At 37.6% G+C, this 27,512-nt stretch overlaps 1 protein-coding gene across 3 annotated transcripts in view; it reads right to left on the reverse strand.

Moving 5' to 3' along the window:
* Positions 1-2,417: 2,417 nt before the first annotated feature.
* Positions 2,418-27,512, reverse strand: part of LOC122529726 (sodium/calcium exchanger 1-like) — a 122,132-nt gene continuing 97,037 nt past the window's right edge. For all 3 annotated transcript variants that reach the window (XM_043656114.1, XM_043656113.1, XM_043656115.1), the window contains 4 exons: positions 24,201-24,359; positions 11,226-11,397; positions 4,977-5,284; positions 2,418-3,141 (listed from right to left, as the gene is read on the reverse strand). In XM_043656114.1, coding sequence (XP_043512049.1) covers positions 5,080-5,284; positions 11,226-11,397; positions 24,201-24,359 — 536 coding nt within the window. In that variant the 3' untranslated portion in view covers positions 2,418-3,141; positions 4,977-5,079. The remainder of the gene's footprint in view (positions 3,142-4,976; positions 5,285-11,225; positions 11,398-24,200; positions 24,360-27,512) is intronic.

Here is a 27,512-nt window from a genome sequence, read left to right on the forward strand (position 1 = left end):
CCCCCCCCCTCCCCGTGAAATGCGGAGATTCCTCCTAGCATCGAATCTTCCCTCCTTTCTTCTCCCTACGTTCGCCGCCATTCTACTCTGTCCTCGGACGAAGAGGGAAGCTTCAACCTCTTATTGTTAGCTGTGAATAACACACGAGTATACTCGTCGCGAAGAAATTGCAGCGTTTTTTTTTTTTTTTTTTTTTTTTTTCGTAACGACGAATAAAGTGATTGCAATTTGTCGCCTTTTATTAACTTTCTCGTGGAAAGTGAAATTAAAATATTTGTAAATTTCAAATATTTGTGTAGACAATATTTCGGGACTAGTTCTTTTTTACATCATTTCGAAATATTTCCTTGCTATGATTGTGTGAAAGTCAATCTGAATGCATACACTGTCTGATAAGTGTAGACATTATTTTGTTTGATATATAATTTTTGTCATATAGAAAGAAACTTCCCGCTGGAGTGTATGGAATGTATAGTTACGTGTATATTACACGTTTTATCGCGAAAACATTTTTCAGATTACGTATCAAGTACATCGTCAGAAACTGGAAAAGAATCTAGATATTGGTGCTTGACACGCATCTGTGTCATTATGTATCGTATCTTTGCTTTAAGAAACATCATTCTGAAAGAATAAATTAAATCTCCAATTTCTTTTCATTTTCTCCAAATATTTGATTTTTTTTTTTTATTTAACAAGAGAATTATGAATATTTAAGTTTCTATTAAATTACGAATATTTAAGTAGTTATTGAGTTTTTCAACAAAAACTAGTGTGATTCAATTCAATTTTGTAGTTAACAATTTCTAGCGACACACTTTCAAAATTAATTAACAATATTAATTATTATTAATCAATGTTAGTTAAATCAAAATTATTGATTTTTCAAGGAAAACTAGTTGGACACACTAGCAACACACTTTTAAAATTAATTAACAATATTAATTATTATTAATTAATGTTAGTTAAATCAAAATTATTGATTTTTCAAGGAAAACTAGTTGGATACACTAGCAGCACACTTTTAAAATTAATTAACAATATTAATTATTATTAATTAATGTTAGTTAAATCAAAATTATTGATTTTTCAAGGAAAACCAGTGTTATTTAATTCGCTACAACAACTGCACGTACTCTGTGTTTGACGAGTATAATCGACACAATGTAGATATACATTTTTGAAGGTAACAACAGCTAAGAGGTCGATCGATCCGTGAATCGCGAATGATTACGATTATCCGTAATCGGCGATTAAATTTCGCGCGGCTTCGACAGGGAGGAGAAGAGGCTCGTTCGACCTACGGAGGTTAAAGTTCGTTCAGTCATTCAGCTGCTACAGCTGCGGAAATTTCGACGTTTGTCCGATCTTTCGTCGTTTTCTCGCGACAGAGCTCTGCCACTTAAGTCTAACCGACGACGGAACGACGAAAGTCAAAGCACACGCCGAGCGGAATCCGCGTATCGCGAGACCGTATCGATTCGCGTTCTCTTTCGTGATTAGCTCGTTGTTGAAGAGAACAAAGAGCAACCAGCTTGATCGTTTACCTTGGTTTAATCACTATTGGAGCGCTAAAGCTCAACTAGACGCAGCCGTTTTCTCGGCCAAAACGTTAATTTTTGCTAAAATTAATCGAACGGTTGTTCTCTGAGAACGTTTGCTAAGTCACTGTGACCTCTCAGAGTGTCCGATTATGTCGGTTGTTGAACCGGTCAAACACGGGTTCGTTCGTCGGTGTGGTTGTGTTTAATTAACGCGTGTGTTCATTCTTATTCTTTGTATATATATATATATTTTTCTTTTTTAACATCGTACGTGTTCTACTTAATGTCCGTTCAATTGTTTCAACAACTGTTGTTCAATAAGCGCAAGTGGGGGCGTTGAAGCGACCTTCGATCAAAGGCAGTGAACACCAATGAAAATTTCGTCGCTCGAACGAATGCCGCCGCGCACGCCGTCCCCACGCGTTTCGATCGCACTAGCTATAATTTACTCTCTAATAAATAGTAAACATGTTTCATCGTATTGTTAATCCGAGCAATCGCCGCGGCGAGCTGGCTTATTATCGAGACCGCGCCTCATTCGCCTCCCCTTGCCTCGTCGGAGAATCGAGTACGCGTATGTAACGAATCCGTAAGTACAACGTTTCGTTTCTCGACGTTGAAAATGGATCTCGAACATTTCGCAAGATCTTTCCTTTTCTCCCCTTTTCTCGTTCGCGAAGGGGAGGTTAGTGAACAATTCGCGATGTTCCACTCTATACACACGTTACCTTGCTCTCTCGCCGCGGTTACGCGTCTTCAACTTATTTTGCCTAAAGTAGTGAGTGCTCGTTCGCGAGGTCTTTGACTCGGTGGGCTTTGCGATGCAAATCGACGCTCCCGACCACGCCAACTATTTCACCTCACGCGATTTTCACGAACGCTCAGGGGCGCATCTCGCGAGAGAATCGGTGAGCATTTCCCGTACGTATCGATAACGTGTACGTTTATATAAAATTAGCGACGTCTCGTTCTCTGGCGGAAAGAGGAATGGCTTGGATACAGTCCGCTACTAGTAAAATACCATAGAAACCTTAGTGTTCTTCTTGAAGGGCTAAATAAATACATACGCTATTTATACGTACGCGTGTCTGTATGTATGTATGTATGTATGTATATATATATATATCCTTCTGATTTTTGTTGCACTCTATCTGATAACAGCCGTGAAGCCGTACGGTACGAGACTAGAAAGTGTCCTCTTATCTACGTCCCCATCCCCACCGTCTTTTCGTTTTTAAATTACGTTATAAGGCAAAACTCACACGTTTTACTTATCCTTATCGCGCACGTGAGCTTCTCCTTTCTCCTTTCTTCTCCTTTCCTCCCGCTGACTTAACCCCTCCCCACCCCCAAATATCTTTCTCATCAAGCTTAAAATTTCACCGCACGGTCCTCGGACGACACGCACGCGCTCTCACTCTCGCTCTCGGACTCTGTCCACGCACACTCACGCACTCGTTTTAACGCCGCGCGATCGCACACGTTCGTTGTTAATCGTCCCGGAGGCGGGAGGGTGAAAAGCTACCAGCGATTTCCCGGCACACGGTTCAGGGAGTCTCGGTTCCGCCCGTTTCGGAGTTTCCGCTTCCTTCTCGTCCTGAAAAAGGGGAAACGATCAATCGGTTAGACGAAGAACTCCACACTCCCGGCCCGGTATCCGGCAACCTTTTTTTTTTTCCCTCGCATTCGCAAGTCTTTCTTCCACTTTCTTGCAAAGTGAAACTCGTTGATTCGCTGGCCTCGTGACGTTCACGAAGATCCGAGGACGTCATGCGTTTCCTAAGTTGAAGTCGACAATACGTCTCGCATATATCGCATATATGAAAAAAATATTTTCCCACATGATTCATACGACTCTTTCCAACGTTTATATTCTGTATGGTATAAATAGACCCGGGTGAAATTTATTTTGAACAATTTGTAAGTAAATTTTTGAAATGTCGTTCTTCGGTGTGTAAGGATGTAAAAAAAATTTTTTTTTTCAAATGATTAATGTGGCTAATATGAAAAAAAGTTTTATATTAATTTTACATCTAATTAATTTTATATTAATTTTATATCTAATTAATTTTATGTTAATTTAAAAATATAAAAAATTTTATATCTAATTAATTTAAAAAACATAAAAAATTTTATATTAATTTTATATCTAACTAATTTTATTTATCTAATAAGAAAAAATTTCTTTTCACGTGATTAATATGGCTAATATAAAAAAAAATTTATATTAATTTTATATTAATTTAAAAACAAAAAATTTTACATCAATTTTGTCTAATAAAAAAAAAATTTTTTTTTACACGATTAACATGGCTCTTTTCAACGCTTATACTCTTTTTTCGAAGCAGATCTGGGCGAAATTTATTTAGAGTAATAATTATTATTATTAGTAAATAAATAAGTCATAATTGAATTATTATTAGTAAATAAATAAGTCATAATTGAATATAATTTCTTCTTTCATCATTTTTTATCAATTTTTTGTTTACAAGTATCGTTTTGTTTATGATGTTTTTATTAAGTGCATTTATGCACAAATGAAAAATAAATATCGAAGCCCTCGCGTAGATCATGCCAAATGTAACACGAGGCTGATGGAATTTCCGAGCTACCGTAGAACTCCATTTATCCGTATACTTGTGACAATGAGATTCATACGCCGTGAGTACATTTGCCCTACTCTCGTTACTTCTCGCGCATATTTCGGGATTTCGTGCTAGGATAAGCACTTGGACTCAATCGACAATTATCTACCGGCATTAACGAAAATTTTGCCTCGCAACTCGGAAATCTGTTTCCAGAACAAAGCTAGACGTTATATTTTGCGAATCGGAGAAACGACGCAAATTCGAAGTGACAATGCGCTTCTTGCGCGTCTGTTCACAATGACAATCAAGGGAAAATTCGTAAATGAGGGCTTATAGAAGGTATAATTGATGAAATGTGTAATAGCACAGTGCAGGAAGCAATCGGAAAGAGAATCGTGATTCCTTTCTGGATCGCAAATTCTGACGTTCAATGAGTAACACTTTCCTGATTGATGAACGGTTGTCTTTGCAACAGTTTTTCCAGCGAAAGGATCACGATCAAAAGTACACAGATTCGTGTCACTGAATGAGTGAAATTAAACGCAACTCAGCTTAATTTAATCTAATTTAAACTTAACCCCTTGCGCTGGCAACTGGCTCGCGTACCATAACGTACGACCAAACTGTACGAAATAATTCGTCTTTTTCTTTTTCGAACTTATCGGAATCTATCACTGGATAGAAATTACTATTATCAGCCTTGCTTGGGTCATATTTACTTATCATATACTTGAAACTAAGAGAAAATATTGCAACTTTGGCACACGTGGCGCATTTCCAGCGCAAGAGGTTTAATTATTTCATTAACGTTATTCGCGTGTATTTACGCATATGTTATACTTGCCGAGAGAACGTTTCGTTGAGCACACGCCTTGAATTCGGACGCGAGGAATATACATGCGGAGCGGTTGTAGGCCGACGTTTGCGGGCGTTGAAAGGGCTCCTTTTTAGAAGCCCTCGATATAGCCGTAGGCCTCGAGGATCGACATAATGAGGTAGAACACCCAGAGGAAAAAAAGGACCAGCGACGTGACGACCTTTGGCAGGAAAGGGCCGCCGAGTTCGCCGCCGATGCTCTTCGTCCGCCTCAGTAGTAAAACCAGGATCACCAGGCAGGCTTCCGTGCAGAATAGCGTCACGCAGAAGGCTAGGCTGTTGCAGAGATTATTAGTTTTTTTTTTTTTTTCGTTCGTTAATGGCTCTCTACACATTCGCAAGAGTAATTGTGTCAGCGACAACGAAAAACTTTTCTTTTTTTTTTTTCTTTCATATAATTGTTCAATATATTCAGGACAATTTCAATTGATATAACTACAGACGAGGTATATGATTCATATATTTCGTCTGCGATATAATTTTGTAAATAAAAAATAATGACGTTGGTAATGATGATAATTTTCAAGGCGCGAAGCTTTCTTAAAAAAGCTCGTTTTTCTTTTTTCTTTTTTTAAATGATTTTACGTTAGATCACGGATGGAAAAGGACACTTTTTCTTCGAAAATTGTCAAAATCCAAACGGCTGTGAAATTTCTCTCGCAACTAAATCCAGTGTAGTCTTGAAAATTGAAATTTTCTCTTTGCAACGAGCCGTTGACATTCACGATTTTTTTATTTGAACATACGACGAAGTGTCAGGATTTCTGGAATTTTTTAATTTAATCGTTCGATAAAATAGTAGTAGAAGAAAAGATCGCACATCAAGTTTGTAAGACGATCTCGAAAACTGTCAAAATCCAAACGTGTGAAAACATTGAGAAATTTTTTTCGTGACTAAATCCAGTACAGTCTTGACGGCTGCAACTTTCTCTTAAAACTCGTTGTACGATTGTTTTTCTCACCATTTTATCTCAAATGTCAGGATTTTTTGAAGATTTAAGCCTAATCCTAATATTCAACGTTCGATAAAATGACGAAGAAAAGATGGCAAACATCATGGTTTAAGAAATTGTTGTAGAAAGAAGATTTCAATCTTCAAGCGATCTAGTTACGTGAAACTTCAAAAAAAGAAGCATTCTCGCTCGTGGTGTAAAATCATCCTTTCCAATTGTGAAAATAGAGGTTACGATAATTTACTTTGAAATCAGACCACATGGATTGTCACAGGATTTGTTCACGTTTTAGGAAATGAAACGTCAGTTGACATTATCGACAATTTTTCGTTGTCGCTGGCGCAGTTGTGCCACAATGCGCTGTGTAAATTTATTTGTAATTGACTTCCATTGCAGCTGGAACAGAGCCCTGTTCCTCCGAGTTTATCAAGAGGCAAACAGCTCGTGCACGGAAAATTTACGTAGTAAACCGATAAAGCCGATTCTTTCCGCCGTGACTTCTCGCTGTATGAACCCGTTGCACGAGCACAAGTTTGTTCCCTAACGAGTTCGAATAAATATAACGCTTTACAATTATACACCGGCGTAATCCCAGTTAATTAAACGCAAACTATCAGAATTTTCGCGTTCGGACGACGAATGGGACGAGCAGGATTGGGGAATTCTCGGTATATTTTATTATATTTTATTCTTAAAAAATTCTTATTAAACTTTAATGTTTTAAAATTATATTTTATTCTTAAAAATTGTTTATTTACTTTAATTTTTTTACTATCTTTTATTCTTAAAAATCACTTCAAACTGACATGTACATAAGGTGGTCAGTTAGGCGAATCGTACTCTTTTTTTTTTTTATGTCAAACACGCGTTTTTGACCGAAAGTCGAAGTGTTATCAGATAACGGATGCAAAGTGGAATCGATATCGGTACGCGCGTGCAAGAACGATCGAGAATATTACAACGCCATCTGCGTGCACATGGCGCAACTACGATTCCTTGCTACCGGTTGTTCGCGTCGCATCTGTTGCCAGCCCACTCGAGTGATTTATGGCTCAACAACCGATCGATGTTGGACAATTTCGATAGAAAAAAGGAAACAGAAAAACGGAGAATAGAATCAACGTGACAGATTCTAAACGCGTAGTTTCACTTTCAATGATTTTTCATTTTTTATTATTCGTTTGGCCGCCGTCGGCCACTTACACTCGATTTTTATTAATTAAAAAAATAAAACTACACGTTCGGCTTCGTCTCGAACGTGTTAATCACCGAATTCGAATCTAGTTGGATCTAGTTTGTTTCCACGTGGCAATTCGATTTCACGCGAGTGAAACGTTAGTGTTAGGCAAAAAAAAAAAGAAAAAAAAAAAAAGAACTCGAGGTTCACGAGTCTGAGGCTGGTTGGAATAAGATTCGCGATACCCGTTTTACCATGGCGTTGAAATTCATGGGAGGTCGAGCTCCGTTATTGGCAACCGAGAAAATTAGACGCAGCCACAGAGGCGTGTTGCACGGAAAATGCACGTTTTTGAAAACGCGATATCGTGCCCTTGTGTACCACGTTATACGTAGTTACTGATACAGTAATTTCGAATTAATTACGAGTTGTAATTAATGATTATTATAGTAAATAGTGGTTGCAATATATAAGGAAAATTATAGAGTTTGTTAAAGAAGATTAAAATTACATCAAGTTTCATTAGGAAGTTAACGCGTACGTTAAATGTTGTTCGATCACACAATCGATTGCAAAAAGTCTGAATTGAATGTACGAAGGTTATGGGAGCTGTTTCATCGAAACAATGTCAGGTTGTCTGAGGCAATTTTTTAAATTTCACGTTAAATTGCACAAGAGTACTAGTGTATTAATATTTATTAATATCATATATAAATATATGTATAATATTAATTATTTATACATATATATTATTATATAAATAAATATATATATATTATATTATTTTTATATTTTTTCTCAACTTGGAACACGTAACTTGTCGCGAATCTTCAACTCTTTTGTTAATAAAAAAAAAGAAGACGAAGAAGAATCAAAATTTCGCTTCGTCAAAGTATTAGATGGCAGTAGCTTTGGGAATGTTGCCAGAAATTTTTATCGAAATTGATTCGGCCATTCAGATATTTCTAGTATCGATTTTGAAAATTCCATTCCGCGAGAAACGCTTTTCGAAACGCTTTTCAGTTATGTTACCATTAGGTGCCGGCGGGAGCTTCAATTTTCTAGAATATTCCAGAGTATTTTAGAAAGATCGTAATAACGGAATACACAATTTTTGGAGAACCGATTTCTCTGATATTATGGAAAGTACATAACGCCTTAAACCAAGATACTATTTTCCTCAGTTGAACAGTAAAATGCCCGATATCGAGATACGTCGCCGTTTTCATTCACGTTCATCGTATTAATTCCAATTTAATCCTGTTTTACTTACTATTTATTAGATTAGTCAAAAAGTAACTGCGTTTCTTTCTTTCATTTATACCCAAATGAAAAGCGAGATTGATTCATCGATAAAAACTCTATCAATAAATTGACCATTTTGTTCGATCAGATAACTTCTCGATTCTTCAGATAAACACTTCTCACAAAAGATACGAATCTTTTAATATTTATTTTATAATCTTTAAATATCTTTACTCAGCCTCACTTATTATATAAATCTTTTTAATTAAATTCATATTTAATTTAATATTTATTTATATTACATTTAATTCATATTTTAATTTTAATATTTCATATTTACTTTAATATTTATTTATATTACATTTAATTCATATTTTAATTTAATATTTCATATTTAATTTAATATTTATTATTTATTGACAACGATTGGCGTTCGGTTACCATTAGTTTCGAGAAAGAAGTCTCGGCCCAGGCCATTTCGAAATCCGGGAATTTATGCCCGGGATGGCTTTCTTTAGAGGAGATTGTCTGCGTTCTGACACCTAACGTCGTCGTCGGTAATATCTGTATCGCGCGTTACATCCTATGCGATATTCCTGCCGATACACGTCACGGGATAACAATTTTCCAGACGAGGACACCGTCACATCGGCGCTGGTCACGATTCAGCGCGTAAATCGCGGCGTTGGCCAACCTCCTCTCGGCAACCACCGACCGAAATTTCCTTCTTTCCATCGTTCTCGATCGTAAATGGGAAACGACGCTCTCTCATATATTATTATCTGATATATTGTCTCATTCTGTTTTATTTCACGTCATCCACCGTTACACCACTGGCTTCCGGTAGCATCGATGCGTCTCTCGTACGGACGACTATCTCGAATCGTATGTTCGGAGATTCGTTTTCGGATCATCCTAGGTTTCGTTCTTTTACAACCGAACAGCTGACAGTCGTGTCACAGCGGAATCTCGTGTAAAAATTTTTCGTAACGTGACGAAAAAATTGCGACAGACAGCCCCCCGTAGAATATGTGGAAGATAAATTTGATCAGAGGCGGGCAAAACATTAATTTGATTACATTAATGATTAACCATTATGATTAACACGTTAAGTGTTGCCGTGCGCTCGATACAGAGATCACAATTGACGACTGTATATCCCAAGTCGGACAATTTTGTAAAAATTGTTACGAATAGAATGCAACACTGCTGGGAGGAGAGTATCAGTAGAAACTCTAAGAAAGTTACGTCGCGATTACAAATTAAAATATAAATGAAAATTAAAATATAAATGAATCGCTCGAACGATTATAAATTACGAAAATTAATCGCTGATTTCTTTTAACGACGATTAATTGATTAACAATCACGATTGCTACGATTTCGATATATAGTATCGAATTGCAGAAATTATTACAAAATAATTAATCAATTCTGAACTCAACTCATTCTTTTCCACGCATTTTTCGACTTTTTGTTTAGAAAAACAATTAGGCACGTTAACGTTTTACACAATAGTCGCTTAAGCCTCGATTCGATCTTAAATCTTGAATTTAAGGTTTGTTGCACACTGTGCTAGTTTCCAACGTGATTAGAAAGAAATGAGGAAACACCGAAGAGAGAAAAGTATCAAAAAGCTGCCACTGAAGAGATATTATACAGGGTGGGCCAAGAAATCACGTCACTCACAATTACTAAAATAAATCAGTAATTTTTTTTATTAATATATTTGATAAAATTAGGTTTTCTCTTTATTAAACAAAAAAAAAAAGAAAGAAAAAAATAGGCGGGAAGAAACTTTTGGCCCATCCTATATAATGTATATGAGCAACGGAATTTAATTCAACTTAATTTAAGTTCAAATCGAGTCTTGTATTTAGACAGCCCAATCTCGAAAGTCTGTACTGTTTCCGAAAGTTTCACGACTTCGTTTACGATAAATCAATCCCGTCGAACGCGTTTTTTTTCTGTTCTCGTCCGGCGGAAAAAGTTCAAAGAGAATGTGTCAATCTGTTCAATTTCGACGGTAACTGGAAGTTCTCTCGCAGCGAAGTTTCTCTGGTATCGAATTTTTTTTTTTTTTTTTCACGAAATCAACTCGGAGTGACTTTTATTTCTTCACGACCTTGACTCGTTTGAGTTTACGGTTCTCTTTTGGGGGATATTCGACAGACTGTTTCAAAATCAGAAATCAGCATATTTCGGTAATCATCTTTTCTAACTTCTTTTTAAACAACCTCTACAAATAACTCGACTCTTTTGAGTTTATAACTCTTTTTGGAGAATTTGACAAATACAAGTTGTTTCAAAATTAGAAATCAGCATATTTCTAATGTAATAATCTTTTCTAACTTTCTTTGAAACGACCTGTACAAATAACTCGACTCTTTCGAGTTTGTAACTCTTTTTGGAGAATTTGACAAATACAAGTTGTTTCAAAATTAGAAGTCAGCATATTTCTAATGTAATAATCTTTTCTAACTTTCTTTGAAACGACCTGTACAAATAACTCGACTCTTTCGAGTTTATAACTCTTTTTGAAGAATTTGACAAATACAAGTTGTTTGGAAATTAGAAAACAGCATATTTCGATAATAATCTTTTCTAACTTTCTTTGAAACGACCTGTACAAATAACTCGACTCTTTCGAGTTTCTAGCTCTTTTTGAGAAATTATAGTTGAATCTGATAAATACAAGTTGTTTCAAAATTAGAAATCCGCATAATCTTTTCTAAGTTTCCTTGAAACAACCTGTACACACAGAAATAACATGCCGAAAAGCAAAAAAAAGAAAAAAAAAAAAAAAGAAAAAAAAGAAAGAAAAAAAGCAATCGATACTGACTTGCCCGGTTCCACTTCAAACTTCTCGCCGTGCAAGGCGTGGTAAATGGCTGCGATGCTCCATGCAATGCCGATCCCCAGGAAAACGTTCACCGCGTTACTTCCGGTCACGTTCCCAACACTAGCGTCGGCGTACTTGTCCTGGCAGGCGGCCACCTTGCTCGCGAACGTGTCTGCAATAAAGTTATATGCTTAGATTTTCCTTTTATCTTTTATCCCAACCGTTCTGTTTTCCCATCCCTGTCAGTTCGTTTACCGAGTCTATCAATTTTTTAAGTTTTCGCCCACACGAAGATTTTGAAAGGTATAAATTATACACACAGTTTCGATGCTCCTGTTCTATTCGTGTGTTTCAATACACATTCAGATTTGAACGTATTTGATCCAGTTCACAGAATCTGTGTTCTGTTGTTTGCCTCTGCAGAATATTCTTTCTTTTTTGACAGTGTCTAATAAATACTTTGGCTCATTTCCGCGTGCGATCGTAAGCAGATTTTATCATATTCCTTCAATTGATCTATTTTAATAAATATTAAATTAATAATAAATAATTCAATTAAAATTATTTTAATAAATATTAATGATCTATTTTAATAAGTATTTCTTCAATTGATCTACATTTATTCATGTGTTGCTATTTTTCCATTTCTCTGCTTTTTCTATTTTTTATTACCGTACTCCGTAGAATAAATAAATAAATAAATTAAAAAAGAAAGAAAAACGAAAGAAAGAAAGTTACGATCGCCGACAACGAATCGTTCGTCAACGATTCACAGAACGGCAGTCTCGTTGGGACAAATTTACGCGTGCAGGATAACGATCGAAGTTTATATCCTGCGTGTATCTGTCAGAGGTTAGGAAATAATCGTATTTCCGGTCTCTCCGGAGTTTTTTCGTGGCGGGAGGAATTACGAGTGGCGTGACTCGTAAACTTTACTCGACTCTTCGATCCTCCGTTTCCGGTAAACGTCGTTAATCCATCTGAGAAGAATTTCTCTCCGGTAAATTTCGTTTCAAATATCTCCCTCTTTTCCCTCTTCTTCCGACGATCCGCGCGTCGTGGTTTCCGGCAGCGTAACACGACGCAACGAGTCTCGTGCAAGCGTACTTACGGGCGAGTTTCGCGCGAAGCGTACACGTTTCGGAAAGCGGATATCCGCAGCGAGCTTCCGCGCGTTTAATCGGGAATGTGTCTCGCCATATGCGTCGTCGCTACTTTCGTCGGTTCTTGTCACTGGCTGTTTTGCGCCGATTCGCATCGTGCACATGGTCCAAAGTGTACAAGGTGAAAAGAAAAGTTTGTCGGTGGATATCATAGATGAATTTTTTTTCTTTCGCAATGTATTCTACGAAGGTAAAATACTTTTACAAGCAACAGAAAAGTTTCTTAATCGTTTAATATTGTGTTCAAGCGTTCTAACAGCGACTTTATGATTCTGAACGCGTGTATGTCTATATTACGTAATTTTCGTGTTAAAAATCATTTCATTTAATTTGTCGTAGCTGTGCCATCAGTGTGAGTATAAATAATCAAATGAATAAATATACTGCATTTTGATTTGAAATATTATTTTATAAAATTTTTATTTATATATTTCTATTCATAAATTATAATAACAATACATAAATATAATTTAAGTATTTCCTATCGTGGATTATCAAATTAAATAATAAATTTCCCTAAAAAGTTTAAAAGGCCGCCATATTACTTTATTTTAATGATTTAACATTTAATTATAAAAATATTATTTTATATTAATATAATAGGATATCTAATCAAACTAACTGTTAACGTTATTCGAAATATAAACATCACGTCCAGAAGCATAAAGTCGCTGTCAGCACGCGTCAAACGAAACCTTTTTTCCTATTTTTTGAAAAAAAAAACTATTAGTACTTGCTTGGAAAAAGTTTCGAGTTCGAAAGTGACGTTCTGTTGAAGATAGTGACTATTTCGAGTAAAAAAAACTCCACGGAGATGAGAAAATTAACGGATCATTACCGCTGGCCGTAATTCGAATCAATTGCCCGCTGGTCACTCGAACCCTTGGAGACGAGATTCGATATGGAGAAAATATTTCGTACAATTCACGGCTCGCCGATTATTCGGGGTAACTATTGGCTTCTCGAGCAGCGCGTCTCGTATTTTTACGAGCACCCGGGAAACTTGTTCGCCGATACAATCTCATCAATATTTATGCCCTGGTTACATTGGCCGGCCCGAGCCAAGGATCCAGCCAAACTTCCCTCGCAACAATCCTCGTCGATCGGAATCCTCCCTTATTGTCCACCCTCTTGAAAAAGATACCGAGTGGGGGGAGGGAGCTTCTGCTCGTGAAGCATGCCAGCAATGGAGTTACGTCTCTGAAACGATGTCCATCGATAAGTTTCCAACACCGGCGTTATGGCCAAACTGGCGTTTCGTCGTGAACCTCTTCCCTCTTCGACGTTGCGCATTGAAAGTCCGAACGTCGTACGAAAACGGAGGAAAAACTTTCGAGTAGCCTCCGCCACCCCTCGGGCTTGGAATCGTGCTTGATACTTTTTCGTCTTTGAGCGGCTTATTTTCAGCGTTCTCGTATCACCCATGACGCGTTTTCTTTTCGCGAGTTGTAATTTTTGACACGAGTTTCGCGTCCGGTGGCTCCTATTATGTTCAAAAATATCAAAAGTGTCTCTTAGGACGAATTAAACGCAAAAAACGTATACAATGTACAATTGTAGAAATTATTATATACAATTATGTTAAAAAAATTATACTATGTACAGTATTTGTACAAAATTTAATATTGTAGGAATTTGGTAAAAGATTCATTTAAAGAAGGTTCATTAAAAGTTAAAGGAAAAATAAAGGAAAATTTAAGTTTAATAATGATTATAAAGTGACGTTTCACACTATTTTCTTAATTGTTAAACTCGCTAGACTCGCAACTCTCGGCTCACTCTCTTCTCTCTCTCTCTCTCTCTCTCTCTCTCTCTCTCTCTCTCTCGCAACTCTCAACTCACTGTCTTCTCTCCGACTTCTCGAAACTCACTGTGTTCTCTCTGATTGCTCGAAACTCATTGCCTTTTCTCCTCATCTGCACAAAAATTGGTCATTCATACACACACACACACATACACACAAACGCATCTATACCCTTAATATCTTAAACGCTAGGCCTGGAGGTCCATAAACAATCCCAAGTCCCAGGCCTAACTTTCTCTACAGCTTATGGTAACACTTGGCACATCTGCAATTGTTGGGCACTAGAGAAAATTTTGGACCCTTTCCTAGAATTTGCCCATCCCACAATACGTGTTAATATTTTTATCAATAGCGGCTGCATTTTTAGGATATGTGTTTACCATGTGGTCAGATATCATTTTGAGAAGCAATAGTAGTAGTAGTATATTTTTTATTTCAGCCTCTTTGGCCTTGAAATTGACTTTGGTTTTTACATTGCACATTCGCATTGCATTTATCCTTGCTTTTACATATTATAATATTTACATAATATTTTGTATCCTATTTTGCTTTATCCTATACTTATATTTATCTTAACTATGTTATTCTTTTGTCTACTTAATATCTAATCCTAATTCTTTCATTTTATTTCATGTTTATTTGTTGCTCTCTTCTTTTTAAACTTGTTTTATCTCTTCTTTCTCTTCTCCTTGTCTCTCTTCATCTTTCTTTCTCCTTTCTATTCGCCTAAGCCATTTTACCGCTTCTTTCCCGCCTTCTTCACTCAGTATCTCTTCCAGATTTGCATATGTTGTCTCCATCTCTCTACAGTCTCTCCAATGCTCTAATGTTCCCTCCTCATCCTCGCACAATTGACATTTCCATCGTGCTATCACCTTCTGCTCTCCATTTTTCCTTCTCTCCTTCAGGTATTTTGGTAATTCTCTTGTTACCAGATACTTATACTTCCAATTGTATCTCATCTTCTGAATTCTATTCCACTGTCTTTGCTTTTGTATTTTCCCTGCTGGTTTCCCTTCTCTCCACAATTGTTCTACTCCTATCTGTCTAAAACCATACGTTTTGAGGTGATCTTGCCTTTCCCTTATTCTTTCTTGGTTCCCTTTTCCTGATTTCCTTTCTTTTACGCATTCTTTGACTATTCCTCCCTCTCTTTCTCTTTCTATCCTTCCTTCATACTGTTGGATTCCGTGTAATGGAGTCAACACGCTTACAATTTAGAAGAATTTATTCCCTTACAATTTTGTGGTCGTGTATGAAATAGGATGATACACAATGATTTAAAATGTCTTAGAATAACGATATATGTCTAATGCTCTTAACGATATAGAATGATTTAGAATGTTTTATGAGTTAGCGATATTGAATGAATCTATAATGATTTAGAATGTNTATTGGGTTATCATCGTCAAGTGGAAGGGGAAGGAGCATAGATGACCAACTATTGGATCTTGCCCTTATGACTAACTATTCACAGTTCACTTTTATGTGGACTGTTGCTAGTTTATTGTCAGTATTTGCCTACATTCAATATTGTCCGGATTGGTCATCCAACAATACCCTACCGCTCTTTTTGCCAATCTAATCTTCAGTTTCTTCCTTTTCGTTTCCTCCATGATTATATAGTCTGGTGTGAGGAGCAATAGTAATTACTAATTTGTTATTAGTCATACTATCTTATATCGGACAAAGGAGGAGATAGGCCACTCGAGGGGGAACAATCGCGGAATAATTGGGCAATCGTGCCGCGTCTCTCTCGTCCATCGACTCGTCAGTATTTCTCTCGTTGTTTGAAAAATCTCGAGGATTGAATCGCCGAAGACGATTGGAAGTAGGCGTTTAATTTTCCAAGGAGCCGGGCTCAGGAGCTATGAGACTTCTTAATAATTCGGCTGGCAAAGATTGGTAATGGAAATGCGAAAATCTTGTTCCGTCTTCCACCTCCCTTTGCCCCGTTTTCAATCGGGAACGAACAGGAGGCAGGACAATTGATCGAAGTTTGCGAATCGTTACGACCGTTTCCGCGCTTCGGCGCTGCATAAAATTGGATAACCTCGATTCGGTTGCTTTCCTTCGTTTGACGACGAGTAGGCGAACGATCAAGGCCGGCTATAAATTCGATGCTAAATAAAAGTTGTCGAGATGGAAGGATCGAATTACCCGTGTTTCGCGGATAAGTCTTTAATAACTGCGTTTCTCTCACGTCGATGATCTTTGGACTGTTCTCAAACGATTTAACGTTCAAAGAGTAAACAAAGTGGAAGTCGAGCTCTCCGCTTGAGAGAATCTCTTCAATTTTCCGAAACATTGAAGTCGCATTTAGAAAAGTGCCGTGCGAGGTCGTGCAATGAAGTAATTCATATTTGATTGTAATTTAAAGGGTAGAATCTCCATTGAAAATTGTTTGACACGTGTCAGACATTATAAGAAGCATCGCATTGCATTTTCTTCGTAACATAAGATGGGACAAACATCGCTTTTTACTAAAATAAACCCGCAATTTTTTTATTACACATTTTTTAAAATTTCTTTCTTACTGATGTTTGAAATATAAAAAGTCACCTTTGAACTTCAAATTTTATTAAAATTAATTTTTTCTTGTACCATTTCTTATATTCTTAACTTAAATTTAACAAAATTAATTTTTTCTTATATTCTGAAATAGATGGGAAGAAATTTTTGTTTACCCTACACTGGCATTCTGTGCAATTTCGAGCCTTTAAATTTTCTGAAAATGCGTAGAAATCTAAACTGCGGTCCATCGATAAATACGTAAGTGTTTTATTGCGAGTGAATGTTATTACGACGAGTATACACGGTGGACAAATTGTTTAGGTTAAGTTTGCAAAGAGATCGTCGTTGGCCACAGTGTCTCACGTACATTAAATTTCCAACATTCGATATTTAAACTGTTAAGAAATCACACAAGGATGAATCTGCTTTTAAAGCGTGAAACTTTCTACTTTGACAATCCTGGATTCATTTTTCACAAAAATGTATTTATGTCATACAGTGGGGGGAAAAGAAAATGTTACAAATTCAAACGTCTCTCAATGGACGTTGAAAAATTCTTTTCGTGACTGAATCCACTGTGGATTTCAAGAGTCAAGCTTTCCCTTTATAATGATTCTCTAAAACTTGCTGTCCAATCTCTTTTCGTTTAGTTATCGAACTTTGAATACATCCGAAAATTCGTCAAAGTTCTTGGAATTTTTGGAATTTTTGTCTTTTAACACCAGTATTCAAAGTTCAATAACTTGGCAAACAAAAATCTTGCAGTAACTTTTGCAGAGGGAGACTTGAGTCTTGAAATTCATGGTGGTTTCGGACATCCAGTGAACAAAATTTTTCAACGTTTGGACCTGTAACATTTTCATAAAAAAATATTTCAACGTTCAAACGAAATATTCAAAATTCAAACATTTAAACGAAAGTATCGTAGGATTATTGTGTAGCATTATTGTGAAAAATAAATCTATTTTGTTTGTTGATTGTTGAAGCTTCACGCTTTGAAACGAGGCCAGATTTCTCGCTGTGTGATTTCTCTTCAACACTTTGAGTGTCACTTCTGGGAGATTGTAGTATTATTTATCCAAATAGAAACAATTGGAAGTACTTGCTTCTAAATAACGAAGTGTCAATTAATATCCCACTCATTCAACCAAATTAATATTATATAATATCTAACAAATTTATATTTAATTTACATGAATATTATTATAATAAAATATAAGCTATAATTATAATTTATATAATATTATATAATATTATATAATATTAATTTATATAATATTATATAATATCTAACAAATTTATATTTAATTTACATAAATATTATTATAATAAAATATAAGATATAATTATAATTTATAACAAATTTATATTTAATAAATACTATTATATAGTATTTAATAAAAATTTATTGGAAATTTATTGGAAATTAGGTGTACGTTTGTTCCTCCGTGAAAGCGATGCTTTTTAAAAGAATTTTATAACACCCGCTTATTAATACATTACGAAATCGTCAAAGTTGCTGTTTTCTTTTGGATAAAAGTGTCCTCGTAAAGACGTGTTCTGGGTCGTTAACAGCGATGGGTAATCTTCGCGCGATAACGCGAAAAGGTTCGTCTAGTTCTATCGGACGAGAGGGATAGCGAGAGAGAGGTTGGCGCGCGACCTCGAGGTACGAGCATTGTTCGAGCTCACAAAGGCTGGACGCAATAAATTATCACCAAGCTTGGCTCTAGTTCTGCCGCATATCACCTTATATAGTAACCCCTAAAATCCGGCTTGAATACGGGACGAGCGAGCAAGGGCGGGGCCATGCGCTGGCTGCCACGGCTGCTTGATAAATTCGACCTCGCCAGTAATAATCATTTAGGCGATCTGTAATTTTGCGTTCGTTTCACGTGCACCATACTTTCGGGTTTACTGGTTCGATCGTTTCGAAAACGTACGAGATGTATACACGAATACGAGTCTTCGCTCTTCGATGATGAACGAAACTTCGTATTTAACCCCTTGGCTACGGTGAACTTTGATACGTATTGCACGTAGCATACGTAACATAAAAGTTTAATCGCGACCCACACTGAAAACGAATGTTTCTCAGACAGTATATTGAGATGATCAAAACACTGAATTGCAATGTGTTAGGCCAACGTTATTTATTTATTCGTCTTCTCTATTGAATTGTTAGTGCGCGTGCTAATGTAAAAATGTAACAGTAACTTTTAAGCTTCATTTCTAATGATATATCTAATAATCTAGCAAGGTATGATACAATTTTAAACACGGGCCAATATATAATTCTATGTTACATTTCTTGCGTTCGTGATCCGTTTCCTTTCTTCTGTGTGTTTTCTACAGACTTATACATTTGCATCTTGCATTTTTCCAAATTATTGCAATGTTCGTGTATGCAGACGGAAAATGCCTTTGTCTCAAAACGAAAAATCTCGTTATCACTATTTTTATCCCTCGATTTAAACGCATACTTCGTAAAATTTGTTTTATTAACTACTTGCGCTGGCAATTGATTGCGAACCATAACGAGTGACCAAAATCATATACAATAACTCGTCTTCTTTTCGAACTCATCGGTATATCACTGGATAGAAATTACTAAGAAGTAATGTAAGTTAATATTTGTTTTGCCCGGGTTATATTTCAATATACTTGAAATTAATACGTTGAAATTATTTTCTCAGTATTGGAAATATATTTTACCTTAATACGAACAGTAATATTTCAGAAACGTTCAGAATCTCGAATAGAATCTCCTTTCCCTGAAAAATCACATTCTTCAACACAGTTCTATTAAACGGCTCAACCACTTGCGCTGGCAACTGATTGCGGACCATAACGAGTGACCAAACCGTATACAATAACTCGTTTTCTTTTTGAATTCATCGTTATATCACTGGATAGAAATTATTACGAAGTAGTAAATTTAACATTTGTTTTGCCCGGGTTATATTTCGATACACTTGAAATTATTTTCTCAATATTAGGAATATATTTTTAATAAATATAACCTTAATACGAACAGTAATATTTAGAAACGTTCAGAATCTCGAACAGAATTTCTTTTCCCTGAAAAATCACATTCTTTAACAGAGTTCTTTTGAACGGCTTAACCACTTGCGCTGGCAACTGATTGCGGACCATAACGAGTGACCAAACCATCTACAATAATTCGTCGCTTTTTTTTCGAACTCGTCGGTACGATATCACCGAGTAAAATAGAAATTACTGAGGAGTAACAAATATATCATTTGTTTTTGCTTAAATATACTTAAAACTGAGGAAATATTACAACTTTGGAACAAAAACGTTCTCGACGTGCGTGACGTACGTCATTCCAGCGCAAGAGGTTAAACATAAGTAACATAGACGCCTTCAGTTCGATTCGAGCAGTGTGAAGTGAGCGGCCCATAGGCGCCTCTTGTTTCAGCGTACCGGTGTAAGTTAGGCGCCCATGGGCAACCATGGCGGGTAAATTTTAAAACGCGCCTTCAGGCGCTGTTTGAGAGCCAAGTGGTTTCAAACCTAATCGCGTGAATAATTGCGCGTGAAAATTACAAAACGAGAAAAAGTAGGAGAAATGGAATTTCACGGGGGATAAACGTCGACCTCGGGTTGTGTTTTCCACGGCAAGGCCGCGGTTGTCACGCGGAGAACGAATAGAATCGTCCTGGTAACGCATTGTCGCGTGAAAACCACGGGCAGCGGCGTGTAAACGCGTTTATCACCGCGTTTGTGTGCGTTGGCGTGTGCACGTCAACAGGGATCCCCCGGTCGGTACGCGTATGATTATCGCGATAAATTAATCTTCCGTGCTTTTATCGAGCTACCGAGAGCTACCCAGGTCCCCATTCATTTGCATTCTCGCGGTCCATCGTTGGCCCGGTCGTCTGGTAATTATTCTGGTTTCGCGCTCGTCGTACGGTGGAGAGGAGGCATCTATCATCGAAGATTCGACGCACGTTTCCCTTACACAGAGTAAATTTAGGCCGCGGTATTTAGTCTTCGATGCATCGCTAGTAAGTTGAAACCAAACCTTTGGGCGAACTTTGTTTCGAATATAATAATTGGCAAATAACATTAGTCTCGAAATAACGTTCTTTGGTATTTGGCAAATAATGGATTTCAATTAATGGCACGCGCATAGCTCGTTTGGTCGATTAAAGAGAAAGCTATGCAGATAATGGGGAAAAATACTGATTATTTGTGAATAAATAATATTTACTTGGCAATTAAAAATTTTTTCTTCGAAGTGAATAAAAAGAAACGAAATAATCAATGATAATCAAAATAATGTATTTACACGAAGTAGCAAATGAATCATTCAATTGGAAAGCGATTAATTTAATATTTATACAAAATACTTGATAATTTCGTTTTGCAACTAGATTATTTCTGAAATAACTTTAAAAATAACGTTGCTTGGAAATTTTTCAAAAATTCGCCCGGTGTCTGTTCCCTTGTCAGAGTTAATGCGAGTCTGACTCGATATTAACGTCAAGAAGACGCGCTTCCCGTCATAAATATAGACGCACGCGCGGCCTCCGGTGGGCTTGTTAAAAACCATCTTCGCCCCGGCGAAAGAAATTTCCGGACGGGCTTTCTGGCGAACAAACGAGCCTTGAAAGGAGGGGAATGAGGCGGTGGGAGAAGGAAGAGGAAAATCCCGAAGGGAAGGGAAAACAGCCGGTTTGAAAAGCTGGTTTGAAAAGGGACCCGCTTTATCGCGGCTTTCCTCCGTTCTCGCGCACAATAAGCTGATACTTGATTTCATTCAAAAGGGCCGGCGCAGCGCTGAAAAAGGCCGTCTTGACCATCGTGGCCGTGTTGCAGATTTTTCCCCGAGCTGCTCCTCCATCGCCCGCGGTCTAGACGAATAAACGCGTCCGAGCGTAGCCGCTGAATGGTCTCCTTTCTCTTTCTCTCGAATACCGGCAATTCGTTTCGCATAAACGCGCCACGAAATCAACCTCGTCTTTAATTAGAAGAAAGACAAAAGGAAAGGAAAGGAAAGTTCACCGGCCACTTATTTCTCTTATTCGCGGGTTCCGAAGAAAGGCACCGGGGGCCTTTTCTCACTTCGCGACGCGAACACTCGTTTCGATTCCAAGCCAACTCTCATCGGGCTCGACAAGAAGCTTGTAAAACTCGTGAAATTTTTTAAGGTCGAAGTTCGTTTGAAATTTATTTCAGACAGAAGTTTAAAAATCTAAATGTTCGAACGAAGTGACAACGAGTCTCTAATTACCGCGGAGGTGTTCGAACGTGCCGTTTTCGTCGTAGAAGAACATTTACGTGCGACGATTACGAGATTAGACGACGATTAGAGCATTGAAATTTTCAAGAGTCCCCGTTGTACGCCGAGATCAATGGCTCGTAATCTCGTAAAAATTGAATCGGGCACGGGACGCTCGTTTCTCCTCCCTGTTTAACTTTCAGAGGTCTTCCCGAAGGTCTCTCCCCGAGATGCAGCGCCGAACAATTCCCCGCGTGACTTTCTTTTACTAGTAGTCGACCGTCGACTCGACTCGAGTTGCGAAAGAAGACTGTAGGAAGACCGTAGAGAGACCGTATTTCGACCACGCCAGACGGAACGTCCCGCAAAGTGACACCATCTCCTGCAAGATTTGTCGCATCGTTCCAATGGATTCAGCTTTGGAAACGTCGTCTTCCTGCTTTCATCCCCCGATACCGCTCCGCTTCGTCCGCGATTCTGGACAAAGACGGTTTCCCAGTTCCAGAGCAGTGCTTCCCTCGATCCACGCGCAAATTTCGCCTGTCGTTAAGTAATCCTCCGCGGAGGAACTAGATTTGTCGGAGTCGAACACAATCGGATTCCGAGTGGAAAAATTAGAGTTCGAAGAATCAAAAATTCGAGGTCACTCTGAAAGTCTTCACTTTCGTTTTGTTTCGTCCCAATTTCCATCAGAAAAATTATGTCACATCGGAGCACACCGCCCGAAAGGAGTGCTTCTCTCGATTCACAGACGACAAACGCGCAAATATTGCCTGTTTCAAGGTTAAATGACGAAGAGTCGAAATTTTTACCGTGTCGCACAATTCCGAGTGGAAAAATTAGAGTTCGAAGAATCAAAAATTCGAGGTCACTCTGAAAGTCTTCACTTTTATTTTGTTTCATCCCAATTTCCATCAGAAAAATTATGTCACATCGGAGCACACCGTCCGAAAGGAGTGCTTCTCTCGATCCACAGACGACAAACGCGCAAATATTGCCTGTTTCAAGGTTAAATGACGAAGAGTCGAAATTTTTACCGTGTCGCACAATTCCGAGTGGAAAAATTAGAGTTCAAAGTATCAAAAATTTGTGGTCGCTCTGAAAGTCTTCACTTTTGTCTCGTCTCGATTTCCATCGGAAAAATTATGTCACATTGGAGCACACTTTCGTCCGAAAGGAGTGCTTCCCTCGATCCACAGACGACAAACACGCAAATTTCGCTTGTTTCAAGGTTAAGCGACGAAGAGTCGAAATTTCTACAGTGTCGCACAATTCCGAGTGGAAAAATTAGAGTTCGAAGAATCAAAAATTCGAGGTCACTCTGAAAGTCTTCACTTTCGTTTTGTTTGGTTCCAATTTCCATCAGAAAAATTATGTCACATCGGAGCACACCGTCTGAAAGGAGTGTTTCTCTCGATCCACAGACGACGAACGCGCAAATATTGCCTGTTTCAAGGTTAAATGACGAAGAGTTGAAATTTCTACCGTGTTGCACAATTCCGGGTGGAAAATTTAGATTTCGAAGAATCAAAAATTCGAGGTCACTCTGAAAGTCTTCACTTTCGTTTTGTTTCGTCTCGATTTCCATCAGAAAAATTATGAACACACTATCCGAAAGAAGTGCTTCCCTCGATCCACAGACGACGCAATTTTCGCTCAAATTTCGCGTGTTTCAAGGTTTGGGTTAGGTCAAGTGACGAAGAGTCGAAATTTCTACCGTGTCGCACAATCGGATTCCGTGTGGAAAAATTAGAGTTGGAAAAGTTGAAAGTTCGAAGAATTCGAGGCCGCTTCGAAATGAAAAAAAGTCCTCGCTTTCGTTTCGTCTCGATCTCTGTCGAAAAAAATTATTCTACGTCGTGGTGCACAACCTCTGCGATCCATTTCGCCCAAGGACGAAGGATCGTTGAAGGCAGAGGTAATCGCTTAATTGTCCCCGTTGTTCCAGCGTTCGGCATCGGGTCTGTCCTTGAAACGGCGCGTACATCTCACGCGTAAAACAGTCAGCCAGCAATTACCGCTAATTGCTGGCCTCGCTTTTTCTCTCCCTCCTATTTTTTTTTCCCTTCAGCCATTGAGAAACGACGTTATAGCTAGTCGGGGACTCGTCATGTAGAAAATTCGTTGGGAAATTGCCGCGGACTCGGTTGTTTCGTATTTTCCTTTTTTTCTTTTTTTTCTTTTTTTTTTCCCTCCCGCCTTTCGTTTGCACGGGGAAATGACGCTGGTTGTGACGCTCGACTTACCGGGAATGCTGGTACCAAGAGCGACGAAAGCCACCGCGGTAACCGAGTCCTTGATTCCCAGGGTGCAGCCGAAGTAGGATGCCACGTCTCCGATTACCGCCGTCACCACACCGATTCCGAATATGCTGACGACAAAGCACAGGTAACCGCCGGCGATATCTGAAAACCGATGCAAGTCCAGTTTCAGTTAAATTGCATACCTGGTGCACAGTGGTGGTAGTCGAGACCCGAATCGAATTCTCTGGGAATTACTTTCGCGCCGATTACGAACCGTAACCTCGTAACTGTTAGCGGCTGTTACAGTTAGGCGCAGTCGTAGACATTTTCTATTAATTTTTATGAATATATTAAGAGACGAATGTTTGATGAACGTTTCTCAGGTCCCTCACTCTATCGTAGAAAGATTTCGAAGACTTTGAGAAGACGCGTCCTAATTTATGATTTATCAAATCGACGAAACACTCTTGATAATAATGAAATCTTAGTATCTTATTTGACGAATAAGTTTTGAACAGAAGTTTGCAATAAATGACGTTGAAGAAATTTAGATAAATAGATATGGATAAATAAAATAAATAAATATAGATAAATAAAATATAAATAAATATAAATAAATATAGATAAATAAAATATAAATAAATATAAATAAATATAGATAAATAAAATATAAATAAATATAAATGAATATAGATAAATAAAATATAAATAAATATAAATGAATATAGATAAATAAAATATAAATAAATATAAATGAATATAGATAAATAAAATATAAATAAATATAAATAAATATAGATAAATAAAATATAAATAAATATAGATAAACAAAATATAGAAAAATTAAATAAATTTTAATTACATTAAAAATATAAATAAAAATTTTAAAAAATTTAATTTAGGTCGATGAATTCGTCACAGTACAAACTTATTCGTCTGAAGTTCCACTTTCTTTTGGGATATTTGAAATCGCAGTCGCACGCAAGGAATATTTTCAATAATTGCGCAATTTTATTACTTTAACACTGTCACAATCGATACTTGTCAGCACGACTCATTTCAGACTTTTGTTTTCTATAAATGCTTAAACCATAACTCTTGCCAAAATTGGACAGAGACATAATTATACGAATCCACTCATTTCAATTAATATATAATAATTTACACGTAGAATTTACTAGAATATTTCTAAAATATTGATGACTTTCATCTGTTTATTTATATTAATAGTTTCGTTAACCAACCAAAAGTGTTTCAGACGAACATTCCCGTCAGAATATTAATTTCTGTTCGTAGAGAAACATAATTGCACAGATCTATTCAATTTCAATTATAATGACTTATACGTAGAATATTTTCATACAGTTGTTTCCTACCGTTGACAGATATTTTCCTTCATTTATTCATATCAATATTTTCGTTCCAAAGTCGAGCATATATGTGAAAGGAAACGAAATCTTGGAGATTAACAGAGTCATCGTAAGATGCCTACTTCGAGACAAACTGAATTTCACTCGAAACACATCTTTCTAAGACTTCGATTGTTTCGGGGGGAGGGGCTCTGAAACCCGGTGCATAAGTAATTAAAGAAGCGCGTAAAATTAGAAGCGCGTTGGTCAAATGGCGTCTCAAGCGTAAAACGTAAGCGTAATATAATACAGTTAAGCGAAAAATTCTCGCTGGCTAGAAATTACCCCGGCAATTTGTATCCGACTGGTGGATACACGGTCTTTGTTAAGCAGATTATACATCATAGTTTCGTAATTAACTCAGATTAGCCACCAGAAAGACGTCACGCGCTCTTGTTACTGATATTAACGAGGAGGCAGCGCCGACGTTTGTTTTGCATGACGACGTCGCTGGCGCGCGCGCGCGTTACGATTAAAAACGTTAATTAAACTAGTCAGGGCAGGGTTGTGTATTTCTTCTTCTTCTTCTAGCGTTTTGTGATTAAACGCTCGCCCCGCGAGGCGCGATTAATTTTCTCGTCTATTCATCAGCGACGTCGAAACGTCGTCTACCTTCAGCGGCACTCGGTAGCAATAGATTCGAATTCTCTCGCCGTTTAATATCGAATTAATTGCGTATGCGGTTCGAGGGGATCCGCGTGTTTACAACACGCGAAATTCCCAACGCACGGTGGTAGACGTACGTTTGGAAACGCGGCGAGGGATCTACGACGCGGCACCGTGTGTCGCGACGTTGCCCTAACTTTGATTAGCGTACTCGAAACTCGGTACCGTATGTTTGCTAATCAGCATAAGCCCTTCAAGTTCATGTCAAGTAAACGCGCGTGGATTAAGGATACCTCGTTATCTCAACGCCCTGAGAGAAATGATGTTCTGCTACCCGTGCTCCGTCGGATAATAGATCTCTCGACAACGCTTAATCGCTGGGAACTTTGGAACGGACGTTTGAAACTCCGTATGGTTTCTTTTGTTGCACTTTGTTAACCCTTTTGCTACGCTATCCGAGTAGAAGCTGAATCGCGATCTACACTTGAGAAGGTTTCCGTCAGCCTGCATCTCTCAGAAAGTACATTGCTCGCGATAAATGCAAGGCAATAAACTTTGCTTTTTATATCAACAAAAAGTCTAGTCAAACTTTGTCTGTCAAACATTATACACGTCCACCGGGTGGAAAGAAAAGTTTGTGCGTAGCTGGATGATTCTATAATTCGATGGAAGTTGAATTTCAAGGTAAAGAAACTTGTTTTTTTCTTGCGAGGATGAAATTTTTCTTAAAGCAACCTAAAAAAGTTCTTTGGAAAAGTAGCAGAAATGTTTCTGAATCGTTTGACACCACGGACGCGTGCGTTCTAACAGCGACTTTATGGTTTCGGGCACGTGGCATTTCTACGTTCATATTTCGAATAATGTTAACAATTAGATTATTTTGACTCTGATGCTACAATTATGATGAATCAAATATTAGTGAAATACGAATAGTCTAATACAAAATTTACGTAAAATGGACGTCCAAGCGTTCAGAACTATAAAGTCGCTGTTAGCACTCGCGAGTCCGCAGTGTCAAATGATGAAGAATCTTTCTCGCCATTTTTCCTTGGAAAAGTTTTACCTTCGTGATGAGTAAAGTACGATAAATAAAAACTCTGACCTTGAAATTCAAGGTCAAGGTCAATTTTGCGCAGATTCTTTACACATATCACAATTAAGAGTGTAGATGTTCGATCTATCATAGCCACGGACAAACTTTTCTTTCCACCCTGTACTGACAGATCATTTATTTTTGTTCCCATAAAACGAATCCACGTGAAATACTCCGTAATTTTAACTACATCGCACGACTGAAAAA

Source organism: Frieseomelitta varia, unplaced genomic scaffold (assembly GCF_011392965.1).
Source record: "Frieseomelitta varia isolate USP_RPSP 00005682 unplaced genomic scaffold, Fvar_1.2 scaffold_305, whole genome shotgun sequence".
Classification (NCBI taxonomy): domain Eukaryota; kingdom Metazoa; phylum Arthropoda; class Insecta; order Hymenoptera; family Apidae; genus Frieseomelitta; species Frieseomelitta varia.